General features: G+C 35.3%; 1 protein-coding gene across 1 annotated transcript in view; it reads right to left on the bottom strand.

The window, feature by feature from the left end:
• LOC133656238 (CDP-diacylglycerol--glycerol-3-phosphate 3-phosphatidyltransferase, mitochondrial) overlaps positions 1-16,546 on the bottom strand; it is a 38,647-nt gene that overhangs the window by 6,718 nt on the left and 15,383 nt on the right. Inside the window, exons 6-10 of the mRNA XM_062057180.1 lie at positions 13,984-14,162; positions 5,835-6,031; positions 5,319-5,610; positions 1,047-1,195; positions 863-983 (exon numbers count right to left, since the gene is read on the bottom strand). Of these exons, the coding sequence (XP_061913164.1) occupies positions 864-983; positions 1,047-1,195; positions 5,319-5,610; positions 5,835-6,031; positions 13,984-14,162 (937 nt within the window). The 3' untranslated portion in view covers position 863. The remainder of the gene's footprint in view (positions 1-862; positions 984-1,046; positions 1,196-5,318; positions 5,611-5,834; positions 6,032-13,983; positions 14,163-16,546) is intronic.

Here is a 16,546-nt window from a genome sequence, read left to right as displayed (position 1 = left end):
TCTTCGGACCACCACACACTGCCAGGAGAGCCCAGAATTCAGGGTATAACACGGTTTTATTTCCATCAATTCTGCAAGTCTTTTGCTTTCCAGCAAAATGTCTTTTTCTGAGTTTGTGTGTGTGTCTCTCTCTCTCTCTCTCTCTGGCTCCCACTCCAACTCCAAGTCTCATTCCGGCTGCTGCTAATGAAGGCGACAGGTGATTAGGTAACAGGGCCCACCTGGGCCATCTATTCACCCGTCGCCGTGCTCGAGGCCGGTCCTGGCACACCCCGTTCCGCGGCAGGCCCGCAGGCCACGCCCCCCTCCACACCAATGTTGTTAAAAAAGTATGAATTTTGAATCGAAATGTTACCCCTAAGAACTGAATCGAATCGTGCGGTGCCCAAAGGATTCAGAGCCCTACTAGTTAGCGCTCTGACAAAGCGCCGCTGAGAATACTCGGTCAACGTTGGCGCTTATAATAACAATATCGCTAATACTTGATTCATATCCAGGTCACAAAAAGTAAATGGAGTATTGTTAGCGCTTTTTGGACGGTTTATTAGAGGGTTTTTATAACTCTGTCGTTAGCCGACTTTCGTTAACGTTTATTTACGATTTAGAATGCATAAAAACAGAACAACATGTCTTACATAAGGATTGTAAATGACAAGCATAATTTAAAAAAAAAGTGCAGTTCCCCTTTAAATTATTTGTCAACTTATTAGTGCTATTAAACTTTCCCATTTAGTTCTGGCTCCTTTTTTTTTTTTTTTTTTTTTTTAAAGAGGTTTAAGCGTTAAAATAACATTTCAAGCTTGAGCTGACTGTAGGAATGGTGATTCAAATCTAGATTCAAGATTGTTTGTGTGTGCCTTACCTCAGAAGAAGTTCTTGATGAGGGGAGTGATCAGCCGGACCCAAAGCTTGACGTGGCGGTCCGACTGCAGGAATGTAGACCTGGACACCTCGGAGGAGCGCTGGTACAACATTTCCTGCTCCTGCAATGTGTCAGAGGAACTAAATGATGCATCGTCATTCCCAACTGTGACGTAAACACACACCTCTTGCAGCTGCCTCTTCAGCTCTTCGTTCTCGGTTACTATGGCAACCTGGGCCTCCAGGTCGCGGTGAACCGAGCGGTACCCAAAATTAGGGGAGCCTATTAGCGTGAGGCAAGGCTGATCCTGCCCTTGGAGGTAGTACCACAGACCTGGAAGACAAGGAGGAGGGTTTTGGATCACCATCGCACTGTCAAATAAAAAGTATGTAGAGTTTACAGTGAAAAGAAAATTGGCAGGTCAGTCGCCGGAATTTTACAGTAAAAATAAAAGTGGTTCCATTTAATTCCAGTAATGCTCTGTAAAAACTACCATAGATTTTACGGTAAAAAAAAACAAAAAAAAGGCAGCTCAGTCTTAGGAGTTCACAACAAAAATGAAAGTGGTAAAAAAATGTCATTTACAGTAATGCGCTGTAAAACCAACGCCTGCAGATTTTAATGTAAAAATAACTGACACGGTTTTTTGTAAAAAAAAAAGTGTAGATTTTAACATACAATTTTTACCATGAAAATAACAGTTGTACCGTTTTTCTAAAATAAAAAACTAACTGGCAGCTTAGTCGCCGAAGTTTACCGTCAAAATAACGTTGTTCCATTTATCGCAACGGACTGCTTTTTGTACAAAAAAAACCATCTTAAATTTTTGCAGTAAAAAACTGGCAGCTCGGTCGCCAAAATTTTAACGTGAAAATAATAGTGGTACCGTTTTACTATTTACAGTTATGCGCAGTGTAAATAAAACACTGCACAATTTTTACGGGAAGAATTTGGCAGCTAAGTCGACTGAATTTTACCATAAAAAATAACAGTGATTAATTAAAAAAATTAAAATAAATTAAATTTTTTTTTTTTTTAATAAAAAATAACAGTGGTACCGTTTTTTTAATTTAAAGTAATGCACTGTAAAAACAACGCCTGCAGATTTTAACGTAAAAATAACAGTGATACCATTTTTTGTAAAAAAGAAAGAAAAAAAAAAAAAAAAAAAGTTTAGATTTTAACATACAATTTTACCATGAAAATAACAGCTGTATGGTTTTTCCATTTACAGTACTGCACTGTAAAAAACAACCTTAAATTTTACAGTAAAAAACTGGCAGCTCAGTCGCCAAAATTTTAACGTGAAAATAACAGTGGTACTGTTTTACTATTTACAGTTATGTGCAGTGTAAATAAAATATTGCGCAATTTTACGGGAAGAATTTGGCAGCTAAGTCAACTGAATTTTACCATAAATATAACAGTGGTATCGGTTTTTATTTATTTAAAGTAATACACTGTAAAAACAATGCCTGCAGATTTTAATGTAAAAAATAACTGATACCATTTTTTGTAAAAAAAAAAGTGTAGATTTTAACATACAATTTTTACCATGAAAATAACAGTTGTACGGTTTTTCCATTTACAGTACTGCACTGTAAAAAACAACCTTAAATTTTACAGTAAAAAACTGGCAGCTCAGTCGCCAAAATGTTAATGTGAAAATAACAGTGATACTGTTATACTATTTACAGTTATGCGCAGTGTAAATAAAACACTGCACAATTTTACGGTAAGAATTTGGCAGCTAGGTCGACTGAATTTTACCATAAAAAAATAACTGATTAATTAAAAAAATAAAAATAAATTAAATTAATTTAAAAAAATTAATAAAAAATAACAGTGGTACCATTTTTTTAATGTAAAGTAATGCACTGTAAAAACAACGTCTGCAGATTTTAATGTAAAAATAACTGATACCATTTTTTGTAAAAAAAAAAAAGTTGATTTTAACAATTTTTACCATGAAAATAACAGTTGTATGGTTTTTCCATTTACAGTACTGCACTGTAAAAAACTACCTTAAATTTTACAGTAAAAAAACTGGCAGCTCAGTCGACAACATTTTTACGTGAAAATAACATTGATACTGTTTTACTATTTACAGTTATGCGCAGTGTAAATAAAACACTGCACAATTTTACGCTAAAAATTTGGCAGCTAAGTCGACTGAATTTTACCATAAAAAAAATAACAGTGGTACCGTTTTTTTTATTTAAAGTAATGCACTGTAAAAACAACGCCTGCAGATTTTAATGTAAAAATAACTGATACCATTTTTTGTAAAAATAAAGTGTAGATTTTAACATACAATTTTTACCATGGAAATAACAGTTGTACGGTTTTTCCATTTACAGTGCTGCACTGTAAAAAACAACCTTAAATTTTACAGTAAAAAACTGGCAGCTCAGTCACCAAAATTTTAACGTGAAAATAACAGTGGTACTGTTTTACTATTTACAGTTACGCGCAGTGTAATTAAAACACTGCACAATTTTACGGTAAGAATTTGGCAGCTAAGTCGACTGAATTTTACCATAATAAATAACTGGTACCGTTTTTTTTATTTAAAGTAATGCACTGTAAAAACAAAGCCTGCAGATTTTAATGTAAAAATTACAGTGATACAGTTTTTCGTAAAAACGAGTGTAGATTTTAACATAACTGGCAGGTTAGTCACCGTAATTTAAAATTTTGCGGAAATAATTTGGCAGCTCAGTCGACCGAATTTTACCGTAAAAAATAACCATGGTACTAATTCTTCATTTACAGCAATGCACTGTAAAAACGACCGCAGATATTACAGTAAAAATTGGCAACTCAGTCGCCAAAATTTTTACGTAAAAATAACAGTAGTAATGTTTTTCTATTAAGAGTAATGCACTGTAAAAACAACGACTGCAGTGATACCGTTTTTCGTAAAAACGAGTGTAGATTTGAACATAAAACTGGCAGGTTAGTGACCAGAATTTTCACCATGAAAATAACAGTTGTACTGTTTTTCCATTTACAGTACAGCACTGTAAAAAACAACAACCTTAAATTTTATAGCAAAAAACTGGCAGCTATGTAAAATGTTTACTCGAAAATGACAGTTTTACCATTTACGCAGTTTAAAAAAATAAAAATAAAAAAAAAGCGTAACTTTTGTGGTAAAAATTTGGCAGTTCAGTCGAGTGAATTTTACCATAAAAATATAACACTGGTACCAATTCTTCATTTACAGCAATGCACTGTAAAAAAAACGGCCGCAGGTTTTACAGTAAAAATGACTGTTTTTCTATTTAGAGTAATGCACTGTAAAAACGACTGCAGATTTTATCGTAAAAATAACTGATACCGTTTTTCCTAAAAATTAGTGTAGATTTTAACATAAAACTGGCAGCTCAGTCGCCAACATTTTTACGTGAAAATAACAGTGGTACTGTTTCACCATTTACAGTTATGCACTGTAAAAACAACCAGATTTTACAGGAAAAAACTGCAGCTTTTCACCAATATTTACCTAAAAAATAACAGTGGTATTGTTTTTTTAATTTATAACAATGCACAGTAAAAATAATGCATATTTTAACGTAAATGTAACAGTGATACCGCTTTTCGTATAAACCGGAATTTTACCGTAGAAATAAAAGTGATACTCTCTTCCACTTACATTGTAAAAAAAAAAAAAAGAGAAAATTTTACGCAAAAAAAAAAGGCAGCTTAGTCACCGGAATTTTATCGTAAAAATGTTCCCATTTACATTAAACAATAGATTTTTTACAGAAAAAAATTGCAACTCAGTTGCCGGAAGTTTTACATACAAATAATATAATTTTTCAATTTACAGTAATGCATTTTAAAAACAAGCATATGTTTTAGGGTTAAAAAAAACATAATTTTACAGTGAAAATAACAGAGGTAGCGTTTTCCCACGTACAGTAAAAAACTGTCAAAACAACAACCGTAGATTTTACGGAAAAAAACCGGCAGCTCAGTCACCAGAATTTTCCCTAAACCTCTAAAGGCTTAGTGGCCACATGCGTGGACAGCACTTTTTTGCTCTTATTTCCAAAATTGTGTACACTACTGAATTGGGGTCTTCTGGCCGCTTATGTGGACACTTATACTGCCATCTGGTGGTGTCAGAAGAGTATAACATACAATGGAATTTGGGGGGAAAAAAAGTGTAAAAATAAGAATTAGCATGAAGTACACGTTTGTGTACTTATGGACTAAGTACATCATATCAAAAGATGATTCTTAGTTTTTATTCTAATTAGGGTCCAATAAGCCCAAATAGCAAAGAGAAATAAACAAAAGCATGTAAACAAACAGCTTGGGCCTTAAGAGGATACATTAAAAGTGGTAGCCTTTTCCCATTTACTTAAAAAATAACTTAAGTTCTGGCGACTGAGCTGTGGGTTTGATCCGGTTTTTACAGCGCAAATCAGGAGCGAGAAAGACGCACCTTTGGCGTGGAAGGTCCACTTTGGCCTGTGGTACTCGTGCAGGTGGACCCGGTCCCGCTGGCCCAGGCGGCACACCCGCTCGTAGAACTGCGCGGCGATGTGCGTGTAGGCGTCGGGGATGGCGCCCGCCACGCCTTTGGCCCCGAAGAAGCCGTTGACCTCCGGGGAGGCGGTGAGGATGCGGTAGCGGGCGCCGCCCCCCAGCACCAGGCGCATGTACGCCCGCGTCAGGTTGAAGTAGCCCGACGTCAGGAAGACGCTGGAGTCCGGAGCCGCGTCGCTCAGCAGGCGCTGGATAAAAGGGAGACATTTTTTTATTTATTACGATGTCTCCAACGACGGGACCAATGTTTTATCTGCTCCACATGAATATTAGAGGACCGCTTCACTCTGACTTTGTGCCCAGAAAAAGTGACTAAGCGGGACTCAAATATTCCTCCCAGCAGTTTTTATTAGTCATCTTTAATCCTATGAGTCACATGTTTAAAATCGTGCCGGCTGCTGCTAACGCCCACCTGTGTGACGCGCTCGTCCACCTGGATGCCCAGAGGCTTCATCTGGACCAGGGGGAAGACCCAAGTGTCCTCCTCCTCCTCCTCCTCCCCTTCCTCCTCTTCAGAGAGCTGGCCGACCAGCCGCTGGCGTGCGTGGGCGGCGTCCACCACCTCCATGATGCGCCTGCTCGCCACGGCGGAGAAGTCCCGCCTGTCGCCTGGTTGCCGTGGAGATCCAGACGAGAAAAAGGGAGACAGGTGCATTTGTCAATCCAGGGCATAAAAACACATTGTAGACAATTATTATATACTTTTATATTTAAATAAAATTCCATGTTATTAGTAATTCAATAAATAATAATTTTAAAATGATTACAATTGTGTAGAAATACTACAGAGCCCCTAAAGGGACATAAGGGAATATTTATTTTTTATAAAAAAATTTTTAGACATGTATCTTTATGAGAAACTTTTTATAAAAAATTTTTTTTTTTTTTAAGACAAAAATAAAAAAAATTAAATAATTTTCTTTTTTTTTAGACATGTATCTCGTGCGCATGAGAAACTTTTTATAAAGTTATAAAAAAATATATATATAATTTTTTTAAATTTTTGTATTTTTTTTAGACATGTATCTCATCTCAGAAATGAGATGAGAAATGTCTAAAAAATAAAACAATTATACATTTTTTGTAATTTTTTTTAATAACTTTATAAAAAGTTTCTCGTGCGCACGAGAAACTTTACATGTCTAAAAAAATAAATAAATAAATAAAATTTAAAAAAAATTTCCCCATGTCCCTTTAGGGGCTCCTTAAAATACTGATTAATCTAAATTTAAATAATGTATTTCTTAGAACTTTAGACACTAAATATAAAAAACATTTGTTTTTAGTTACTCTTTCATGGACGCTCCTAGTAAGTTTTGATAAAATCACTTTTTTTTTTTTTTTTACATTGCCTCTTAGAGTGGTCTTAGGCCATATTGTATATTGCATATTGTGTATATTGTGTTTCTGTATATTGTGTGGTTTCGTCTTTTTTTTAAATGCAAAGCACCTCAGGGAAGCAACCTAAATCTCGTTGGACCTGCACCTGTACATGCACAATGACAAATAAAGATCATTCATTCATTCATTTTACAGAAAAAACTGCCCTTTTTTTTTTTTTTTTGCCTATCGTTCACAATCCTGTGTGATAAAAAAAAAAACGTATTTTTTTTGTGCATTCTAAATCTTAAATAAACATTATCAAAAGTCAGCTAACAATGGAGTCAATGGAAGTCGCTCTATTCCGTCTACAACATCCAAACACCTCCATCGACGTTTAATATACATTCTGTAAGTATACCGTATATGTCATGTGGTAAAATTCACGACAACATTAAATATACCGGTAATCAAAGTTGCACTGGAGATCCAGACAAGAAAAAGGGAGACAGGTGCGTTTGTCAATCCAGGGCATGAAAACATATTGTAGACAATTATTATATATTTTTATATTTAAATAAAATTCCATGTTATTAATAATTCAATAATCTTTTTAAAATAATTACAATAGAGTAGAAATACTGATTAACCTAAATTTAAACAATGTATTTCTTAGAACTTTAGACAATAAATGTAAAAAGAAAGTTGTTTTTAGTTAGTTACTTTTACATGGATGCTCCTATTAAGTTTTGATAAAATCACATTTTCCAGAAAAAACTGCACTTTAAAAAAAATGTTTGCCTATTGTTCACAATCCTATGTGATAAAAAAAAATAAAAATTGTGCATTCTAAATCGTAAATAAACATTATCAAAATTCAGCTAACAATGGAGTCAATGGAAGTTGCTGTATTCCGCCTACAACGCCCTCTAAAAAACATCCAAACACCTCCATCGACGTTTGATATACATTATGTGAGTATATATATGTCATGTAGTAATATTCACGACAACATTAAATATAATCAAAGTTGCCGTGGAGATCCAGACGAGAAAAAGGGAGACAGGTGCGTTTGTCAATCCAGTGCATAAAAACATTGTACACAATTATTATATACTTTTATACTTGAATACAATTCCATTTTATAATAATGTAATAAATATTAATTTTAAAATAATTACAATTTTGTAGAAATACTGATTAATCTAAATTTAAATAATGTATTTCTTAGAATTTTAGACATTAAATATAAAAAAGTTGTTTTTAGTTAGTTACTTTTTCATGGATGCTCCTATTAAGTATTGATAAAATCACATTTTACAGAAAAAACTGCACTTTGTATTTTTATTTTGCCTATTGTTCACAATCCTGTGTGATTAAAAAAATTTTTTTTTAAAATGTTGTGCTTTCTAAATCGTAAATAAACATCAAAAGTCAGCTAACAATGGAGTCAATGGAAGTCGCTCTATTCCGCCTACAACGCCCTCTAAAAAACATCCAAACACCTCCATCGACGTTTAATATACATTCTGTAAGTATATTGTATATGTCATGTGGTAAAATTCGCGACAACATTAAATATAATCAAAGTTGCCATGGAAATCCAGACGAGAAAAAGGGAGACAGGTGCGTTTGTCAATCCAGTGCATAAAAACATTGTACACAATTATTATATACTTTTATATTTATATACAATTCCATGTTATTAATAATTCAATAAATAATAATTTTAAAATAATTGTGTAGAAATACTGATTAATCTAAATTTAAATAATGTATTTCTTAGAACTTTAGACATCAAATATAAAAAAGTTGTCGCTCTATTCCGCCTACAAAGCGCTCTAAAAAAACATCCATCGAGGTTTTATATACACGCTGTAAGTACATATGTCATGTAGTAATATTCATAATAACATGAATTAAATATAATCACACAAAAAGGTAAAAAAAAAAGTGACTGTGCACCGATTTCAAAACAATAGCCAAACTTGCTTTGTTAAAAAACTCTCCAGCGTTTTTGATACATCAACCAAACTTTGAAACATCGGTAGTTACTTTTTTAAATATGCTCATATTAAGTTGATAAAATCACACATTTTACAGCAAAAACTGCACTTTAAAAAAATAATTTTGCTCATCGTTCACAATCCTATGTGATTTAAAAATGCTTATATATATATATATATATATATATATTATATATATATATATATATATATATATATATATATATATGTGTGGGAAAAAAAAATCACAAGACTATTTCATCTCTACAGGCCTGTTTCATGAGGGGGTTTCCTCAATCCTCAGGAGATTTTAATGGAAGCATTCACATACCATGGTTTATATAGGGCACAGAGAGGGTGGGTACAGGCAGGCGTGGGGGCGTGGTGATTGACTCATGTGTTACCTAGGAGGTGTTTCCTTCTGTGACGGCATGCTGATACAATTTCGCTGCGCTTGTTGAGGGATGACAAGTCTGGACTGTATATGATAAACAGTTTCTCTTTTAAGCATAGGTTGCATCTTTTGTTACCACTGTTGTAAGGTGTGCTGGATGCAAGAATTTGCCATGTTATTGAGTATTCAACATTATTGTCTTTGAGATTCCAAATGTGTTTACTGAGTTCTGTAGTGTTCCGGAGTCTTTTGCATCTGAAAGAAGCCTCAGATGCAAAAGACTCCGGAACACTACAGAACTCAGTAAACACATTTGGAATCTCAAAGACAATAATGTTGAATACTCTATAACATGGCAAATTCTTGCATCCAGCACACCTTACAACAGTGGTAACAAAAGATGCAACCTATGCTTAAAAGAGAAACTGTTTATCATATACCGTCCAGACTTGTCATCCCTCAACAAGCGCAGCGAAATTGTATCAGCATGCCGTCACAGAAGGAAACACCTCCTAGGTAACACATGAGTCAATCACCACGCCCCCACGCCTGCCTGTACCCACCCTCTCTGTGCCCTATATAAACCATGGTATGTGAATCTGAAAGAAGCCTCAGATGCAAAAGACTCCGGAACACTACAGAACTCAGTAAACACATTTGGAATCTCAAAGACAATAATGTTGAATACTCTATAACATGGCAAATTCTTGCATCCAGCACACCTTACAACAGTGGTAACAAAAGATGCAACCTATGCTTAAAAGAGAAACTGTTTATCATATACAGTCCAGACTTGTCATCCCTCAACAAGCGCAGCGAAATTGTATCAGCATGCCGTCACAGAAGGAAACACCTCCTAGGTAACACATGAGTCAATCACCACGCCCCCACGCCTGCCTGTACCCACCCTCTCTGTGCCCTATATAAACCATGGTATGTGAATGCTTCCATTAAAATCTCCTGAGGATTGAGGAAACCCCCTCATGAAACAGGCCTGTAGAGATGAAATAGTCTTGTGATTTTTTTTTCCCACACATACATATTACGCTCTACCACGGTATCGAGCACTATTTTTTGGATAATCTAATTAAGACATATATATATATATATATATATTTGGGGCATTTTAAATCGTCAAACATTATCAAAAGTCAGCTAACAATGGAGTCAATGGAAGTCGCTCTATTCCGCCTACAAAGTGCTCTAAAAAACATCCATCAGGGTTTTTTTATACACGCTGTAAGTACATATGTCATGTAGTAATATTCATATTAACATGAATTAAATATAATCACACAAAGGGTTAAATAAAAGTGACTGTGCACCGATTTCAAAAAATAGCAAAACTTGCTTTATTAATTATTTTGATACTCTTTCATGGCTGCTCAAATTAAGTTTTGATAAAATCACAATTTTTTCAATTTTTGGTGCATTCTAAATCGTAAATAAACATGATCAAAAGTCAACTAACAATGGAGTCAATGGAAGTCGCTCTATTCCGACTACAACGCCCTCCAAAAAACATCCAAACACCTCCATCGACGTTTAATATACATTATGTGAGTATATATGTCATGTAGTAAAATTCACGACAACATTAAATATAACCAATGTTGCCATGGCGATCCAGACAAGAAAAATGGAGACAGGTGCATTTGTCAATCCATGGCTTAAAAACAATTGTACACAATTATTATATACTTTTATACTTAAATTAAATTCTCATAACTCCTCATGATGGAGTCAATCCGGCTCAAATGATAACAGGTTTGTATGGCCTATGAATAAACTTCTCGATAACCTAAATTACCCGTGTAATGTCCATAATTACACCCAGTTATTTTGTATGTCATGTGCCTGTTTATGAATTAACTGCATGGGCGTGTGTGCGTTCCGAGGGCATATCATCTTGCAGAATGATTGTGACATCACGACTATTTCTGGCGTTTGTTTCCGCAGTCTGGCAGACATGATGTCATTCACTCCTCAAACGGGCATCCTGGAAGGCTACAGCACGCGCGTTACGGTTACACAGTTGTGTGTGTGTGTGTGTGTGTGTGTGTGTGTGTGTGTGTGTGTGTGTGTGTGTGTGTGTGTGTGTGTGTGTGTGTGTGTGTGCGCGCGCGTGTAATAAGTAAATCCAATTTGTTAGCATTTAATATGAAACATGCTGCTTCTTCCTGCTCCTTTTCGGACATGTTGGAATGTGAAAGTGTACATATGAGACGCAGCACAAATGAAGGAATAAACTCATGCGTGCCTGAACATGCGCTAGGAGGACTGTGAGGCTCACTTTAGTTTAGAGCAGGGGTCCTCAAACTACGGCCCCCGCATCCAAAATCCGGCCCGTGGGAAGTCCCAAGGTAAAAAAAAATAAAACATTTAATTTAGTTTTGTTTTGTTTTAATTATTTTTTTTAATCTGTCTTTTCTAATCCATTTTCTACGGCTTGTTACTCTCAAGGTTTCCTAGCCACACACACACACACACACACACACACACACACACACACACACACACACACACACACGTATATGTATGTATATACATACATATATATTCCGGACATGACCGCGATAAATGAGCTTACGCGAAGTAGGAATCATTACCGGTAATTATAAATCAAATATTTTCATAACTAGAGAATAAAAAGCCTGATTACAACCCTCTAAATAAGTTTTTCAATATTATGAGAGCCTTCTAGACATGAAATAACATTCTTTAGTCACCTTCCCACTCTTTTAATCCAATGTAGTAATGCTGCCTGACACTGAGCCAATCAGTAGCCACGATACTGAACAGTATGATCTGATTGGTTTGGCCAATTCTACTGTAGTATTCATATTTTTTGTTTATTTCGTAGAGGTGGAAATCTTAGGGGATCTCACAATTGGATTCCAATTCTCGGGTCGAGGATTCGATTACAATCTTAATATATTATTTGGTATATAAAGGATAAAAACCTTTTTCAAAACATGTTACAGATCACAAAAGCTCCTCTTGGCTGCTGACGTAAAATGTAATTTTTAAGTCTTATGTATTTATTCTTTTTGATATTGACAAAAATCTAAAAAAAAAAGAAAAAGTAATCTAATAAAAGAAAATAGTGCAACCCCTCCTCCTTCCCAATTTATAATACTTTATGAGAAGACACAAGATATTGATTTAATACAATACTAAAAACAACGAATACCAAAAAAGAATAAAAGCAACAGTATTAATTAGGGGTACTTAAAAAAAATTGCTTATATATATATATATATATATATATATATATATATATATATATATATATATATATATATATATATATATATATATATATATATATATATATATATATAAAAAATATATATATATATTATATATATAAAAAAAATATATATATATATATATACACACACACACACACACACACACACACACACACACACACTCATATATATATATTTTTAAAAAATAATATATATATATATATATATATATATGTATGTATAAAAAACAATAACAACTAGATGAGGCAATTCCTTAAGGAATTGCGTGTGAAAGCTCCAATGCTGAAGTTGAACTGAAATGCTGACAGAATGTAGTATGAATGTAACAATAGTTTGAATGTTGAACAGTTTGAATTTCCAGGAAAAACGGAATTAGGTTTGGAACTTGGGAAAGTGTTAGTGGGATGAGTTGAAAAATGTGCAAATTGTAGAAGTTTAAAAAGTGGACAATGGGGAAAATGTCCCTGAAAACTGGGAATTCTTGGAAAACCCGGGAATTTTTAAAATGGTTGAAGGAGAGCACACAATTTTGAACAGGCTGAATATTTTGGAGTTGGAACGGTTTGAATCAGATGAAAAATGTGGGAGTTGTAGAACTTTGAAAAATGTCCCATTCATTTCAATGGGAATTTCATGTAACAAATTTACATGAAATTCCCATTGAAATTTCGGAAAAAGCGAGAATTTTTTGGAAAATGTTAAAAGACTTGAATGTTCTGAGTGAGTTGAAATGGTTGGTCGATCAAGAAATGTTGAAGTAGTAACATTTTTAATTGAGAAATGGTATTTAGGAATTCCAGGAATTTCGGGAAAACCGGGAATTTTTCCAGTTCAAAAATTTTGTTTTTTGTCCTGATTAAGAAGAGTGTTTGGACGATGGAAAGGTTAAAATGGGTTGAAAATGTGGGAGGAGTAGTCCCCAGAAAAAATGATCAAAAAAAGGGTTTAAAAAAAAAGAGGGAATTTTAGGAATTCCTGGAATTTTTTTGAGCTTTTAAAAATTATAGTTTAAATTTACAGTACGAGTGGAATATGTTGAAGGTGGAATGGTTTGAATCGGTTGAAAAATGTGGAAGTTTGAAAAATGGCCAATTCATTTTGAATGGGAAAAATGACCCGAGAAAACCTGGAATTCTGGGAATTTGTTAAGGGAAAGCCCACAATTCCCGAATAGGCTGAACAGTTTGAAATTGGAACGGTTTGAATCGGATGAAAAATGTGGAAGGTAGATCGCGCCAAAATCTGAAGAAGAAGTAAAATAATAAAAACCATGTGTGTGAATGCTTTGGAGCATTCACACAATAATAATAATAATAATAATAATAGGTATTTATTCCAAAAATGTATTCCAAATACTTTTTATTTTTTAAATCGATTCTCAAAAATTATGTCTTAATTTAGAATTGGCAAAATAAAAAATTGCGATTTTGTTGTCTATCGATTAGTTTAGCGCCCCCATTTTTTAAAGCAATTTTTATGCTTGAAAATGCTTAATTTAAGACCAAAAATTATGCTTTAATCATTTTTTTTGAATATACCAAAAAAAAAAAACCTGCGATGTGGTACCTTTGTACGGGTGCACCATGTCCTCCTGCACGGTGACAGAGTCGTCGGGCTGAAGCTGCAGGGAAGCGTCTCCGACGGCATCCACCAGCTCCGAGAAGAAATCGGCCAGCTCGGGGCAGTTCTCCAGCAGGACGTAGCGGTCCTGTCTGTTGGTGAAGTAGGAGTCGCTCAGGTTGGCCCTGCAAAAACCACAACAGGGTTCATCAAAGGTGTGGCGAGGAAGAACACCCCACTTCTAGATCAGACCCGGGCAAATTAAGGCCCGGGGGCTGCATGCGGCCCGTTAAGCTTTTCAATCTGGCCCGCTGGACATTCCCAAATAATTTTTTCAAATCTTTAATATGGAAAGTGTAGCTGCCATTATGATGTGCAGTGATGTTTTCTCAGGCCTGGCCCTAACCAATCTGGCGCCCTAGGCAAGATTTTAGGTGGCGCCCCCCCCTCCCCGCCACATCGGCAGTGAAGTGTATATGCTCACAAGAAACCGAATAGCTTTGTCTTTGACCTTTTTTTTTTTTGCTTAAAGAAAGCAAATTAACATATTATATGAGAATGTTATGCTATGATAATCTTTAACCGAATCACAGCAGTGCTCAAATTAAAAAACAGCATTCAGCACTCATGTGATATTGCTTAATTAACATTAATGATGTGCACTTTAAAAACTAGGCTTACAACTATACCTAATATATAAAGGGGTGGAAAAGTGACTATTACCTGCAGGGCAAACATTAGCTAACCAGAAGGCAATAACAATGTAAACAAAAAACACCTACTTAAAAGATCTAATACAAATGTCCCTGAGGAATGTAAGGTGGGAGTACTGTAATTACCTAACGTTACATTATTATTTTCCATAACAATTTAGCCCCCTCCACAATATTAACCCGACGTTAAAACAGAACTAGCTATTTATTGATTAGCAATTGCCGAATCATGTAACATTAGCTTAATGCTAAAAAGCCAGGTTACTATCACATTCTGTAACAGACAAATAATTTCATGTAGGCTAACGTTATCTACCTGCTACCTCTGTCTTTTTCTCGTTTCTCCTCCTCTTCTTTTCTATTTTCTTCCCTGGGCACCTGACAGTTTAGTCCGTTTTGACATCTTGTGTTGATTTTTTTAAGTGGTGACGTCCAAAGAGAGTCATGATACGGGAAGGGAGGGGGCGCACCGTGCGGGGGGGGGGGGGGGGGGGTGTAATGTTGTAACAAATAATATTTCTATTAAATAGGCTTTACTTTGCATTTTAATTAACGTGGGATTATTTTTTGTATTTAGAAATAATAGTACCAACTTTTTTTTTCTTTTTTTTTTTCCCTCCAACATTTGTGGCGTCCGTGGCGCCCCCTGATGGACGGCGCCCTTAGCATTTGCCTATACGGCCAATGCCACGGACCGGCCCTGTGTTTTCTAATGACCGTAAGTCTTGAACTATACAAAGTATTTCAATGGTTGGAATCTGCACTTTTGCATGATATACTAGTTACTATGGTCATCTAATTAGTTACTATGGTAATCTAAGTCACAGCAGCTCAGACCAGGCACCAAGCAGTGTGGGCGAGGAGCTTTTCCACAGAGTGTTCCCAGAGTGGCCAGCCTGAAATGCGGGTGTCAGGGACAGACGCGGAAGGAGATTTTTACAACGAAGTTCTAAAACTTAGTGATATATCAGATCGTAGGTGAGTTGTTTTTTTTACCCTTCGCGTTCATATTTCGCTGTGTTTGTTGCATTTTTGTTGTGTTTCGCTTCATTGTAAAATATGTCGATGTAGAGGGGGTGTGACGTTGTCAATATTCAGTGTTTTATCGCTCATAGTTAATATTGTAAATCCCACATTCTTTATTTTCATGTACATTCTGGGTGTCTCATTCAGTAAAAAAAATTTAAAATTCCATTCCGTTTTTGAGGTGGTCTTGTCATAATGTTTTTAGCATTCTATCAGACATTATTTTGAGGTTTTGTATCAGAGTTCCTTAAAAATAGGACATATATGCATGTATATACAGTACAGGCCAAAAGTTTGGACACCTTCTCATTTCCATAGGTTTTCTTTATTTTCATGACTATTTACATTGTAGATTGTCACTCAAGGCATCAAAACTATGACACCTGTGAAGTAAAAACCCCTTTCAGGTGACTACCTCTTGAAGCTCATGGAGAGAATGCCAAGAGTGTGCAAAGCAGTAATCAGAGCAAAGGGTGGCTATTTTGAAGAAACTAGGATATAAAAGACGTTTATAGTTGTTTCACCTTTTTTTGTTAAGTACATAACTCCACATGTGTTCATTCACAGTTTTGATGCCTTCAGTGACAATCTACAATGTAAATAGTCATGAAAATAAAGAAAATGCATTGAATGAGAAGGTGTGTACAAACTTTTGGCCTGTACTGTGTGCACAGTGGCACAGGGGTTAGATAGTGCATGTGCCTCACAGTACGAGTAGTCCTGAGTTCAATCCCGGGCTCGGGATCTTTCTGTGTGGAGTTTGCATGTTCTCCCCGTGACTGCGTGGATTCCCTCCGGGTATTCCGGCTTCCTCCCACCTCCAAAGACAT

The sequence above is a fragment of the Entelurus aequoreus genome, linkage group LG08, assembly GCF_033978785.1.
Source record: "Entelurus aequoreus isolate RoL-2023_Sb linkage group LG08, RoL_Eaeq_v1.1, whole genome shotgun sequence".
NCBI lineage: Eukaryota > Metazoa > Chordata > Actinopteri > Syngnathiformes > Syngnathidae > Entelurus > Entelurus aequoreus.
The sequence above is the reverse complement of the archived record's forward strand: the minus strand, read 5'-3'. Positions and strand labels throughout refer to the sequence as shown.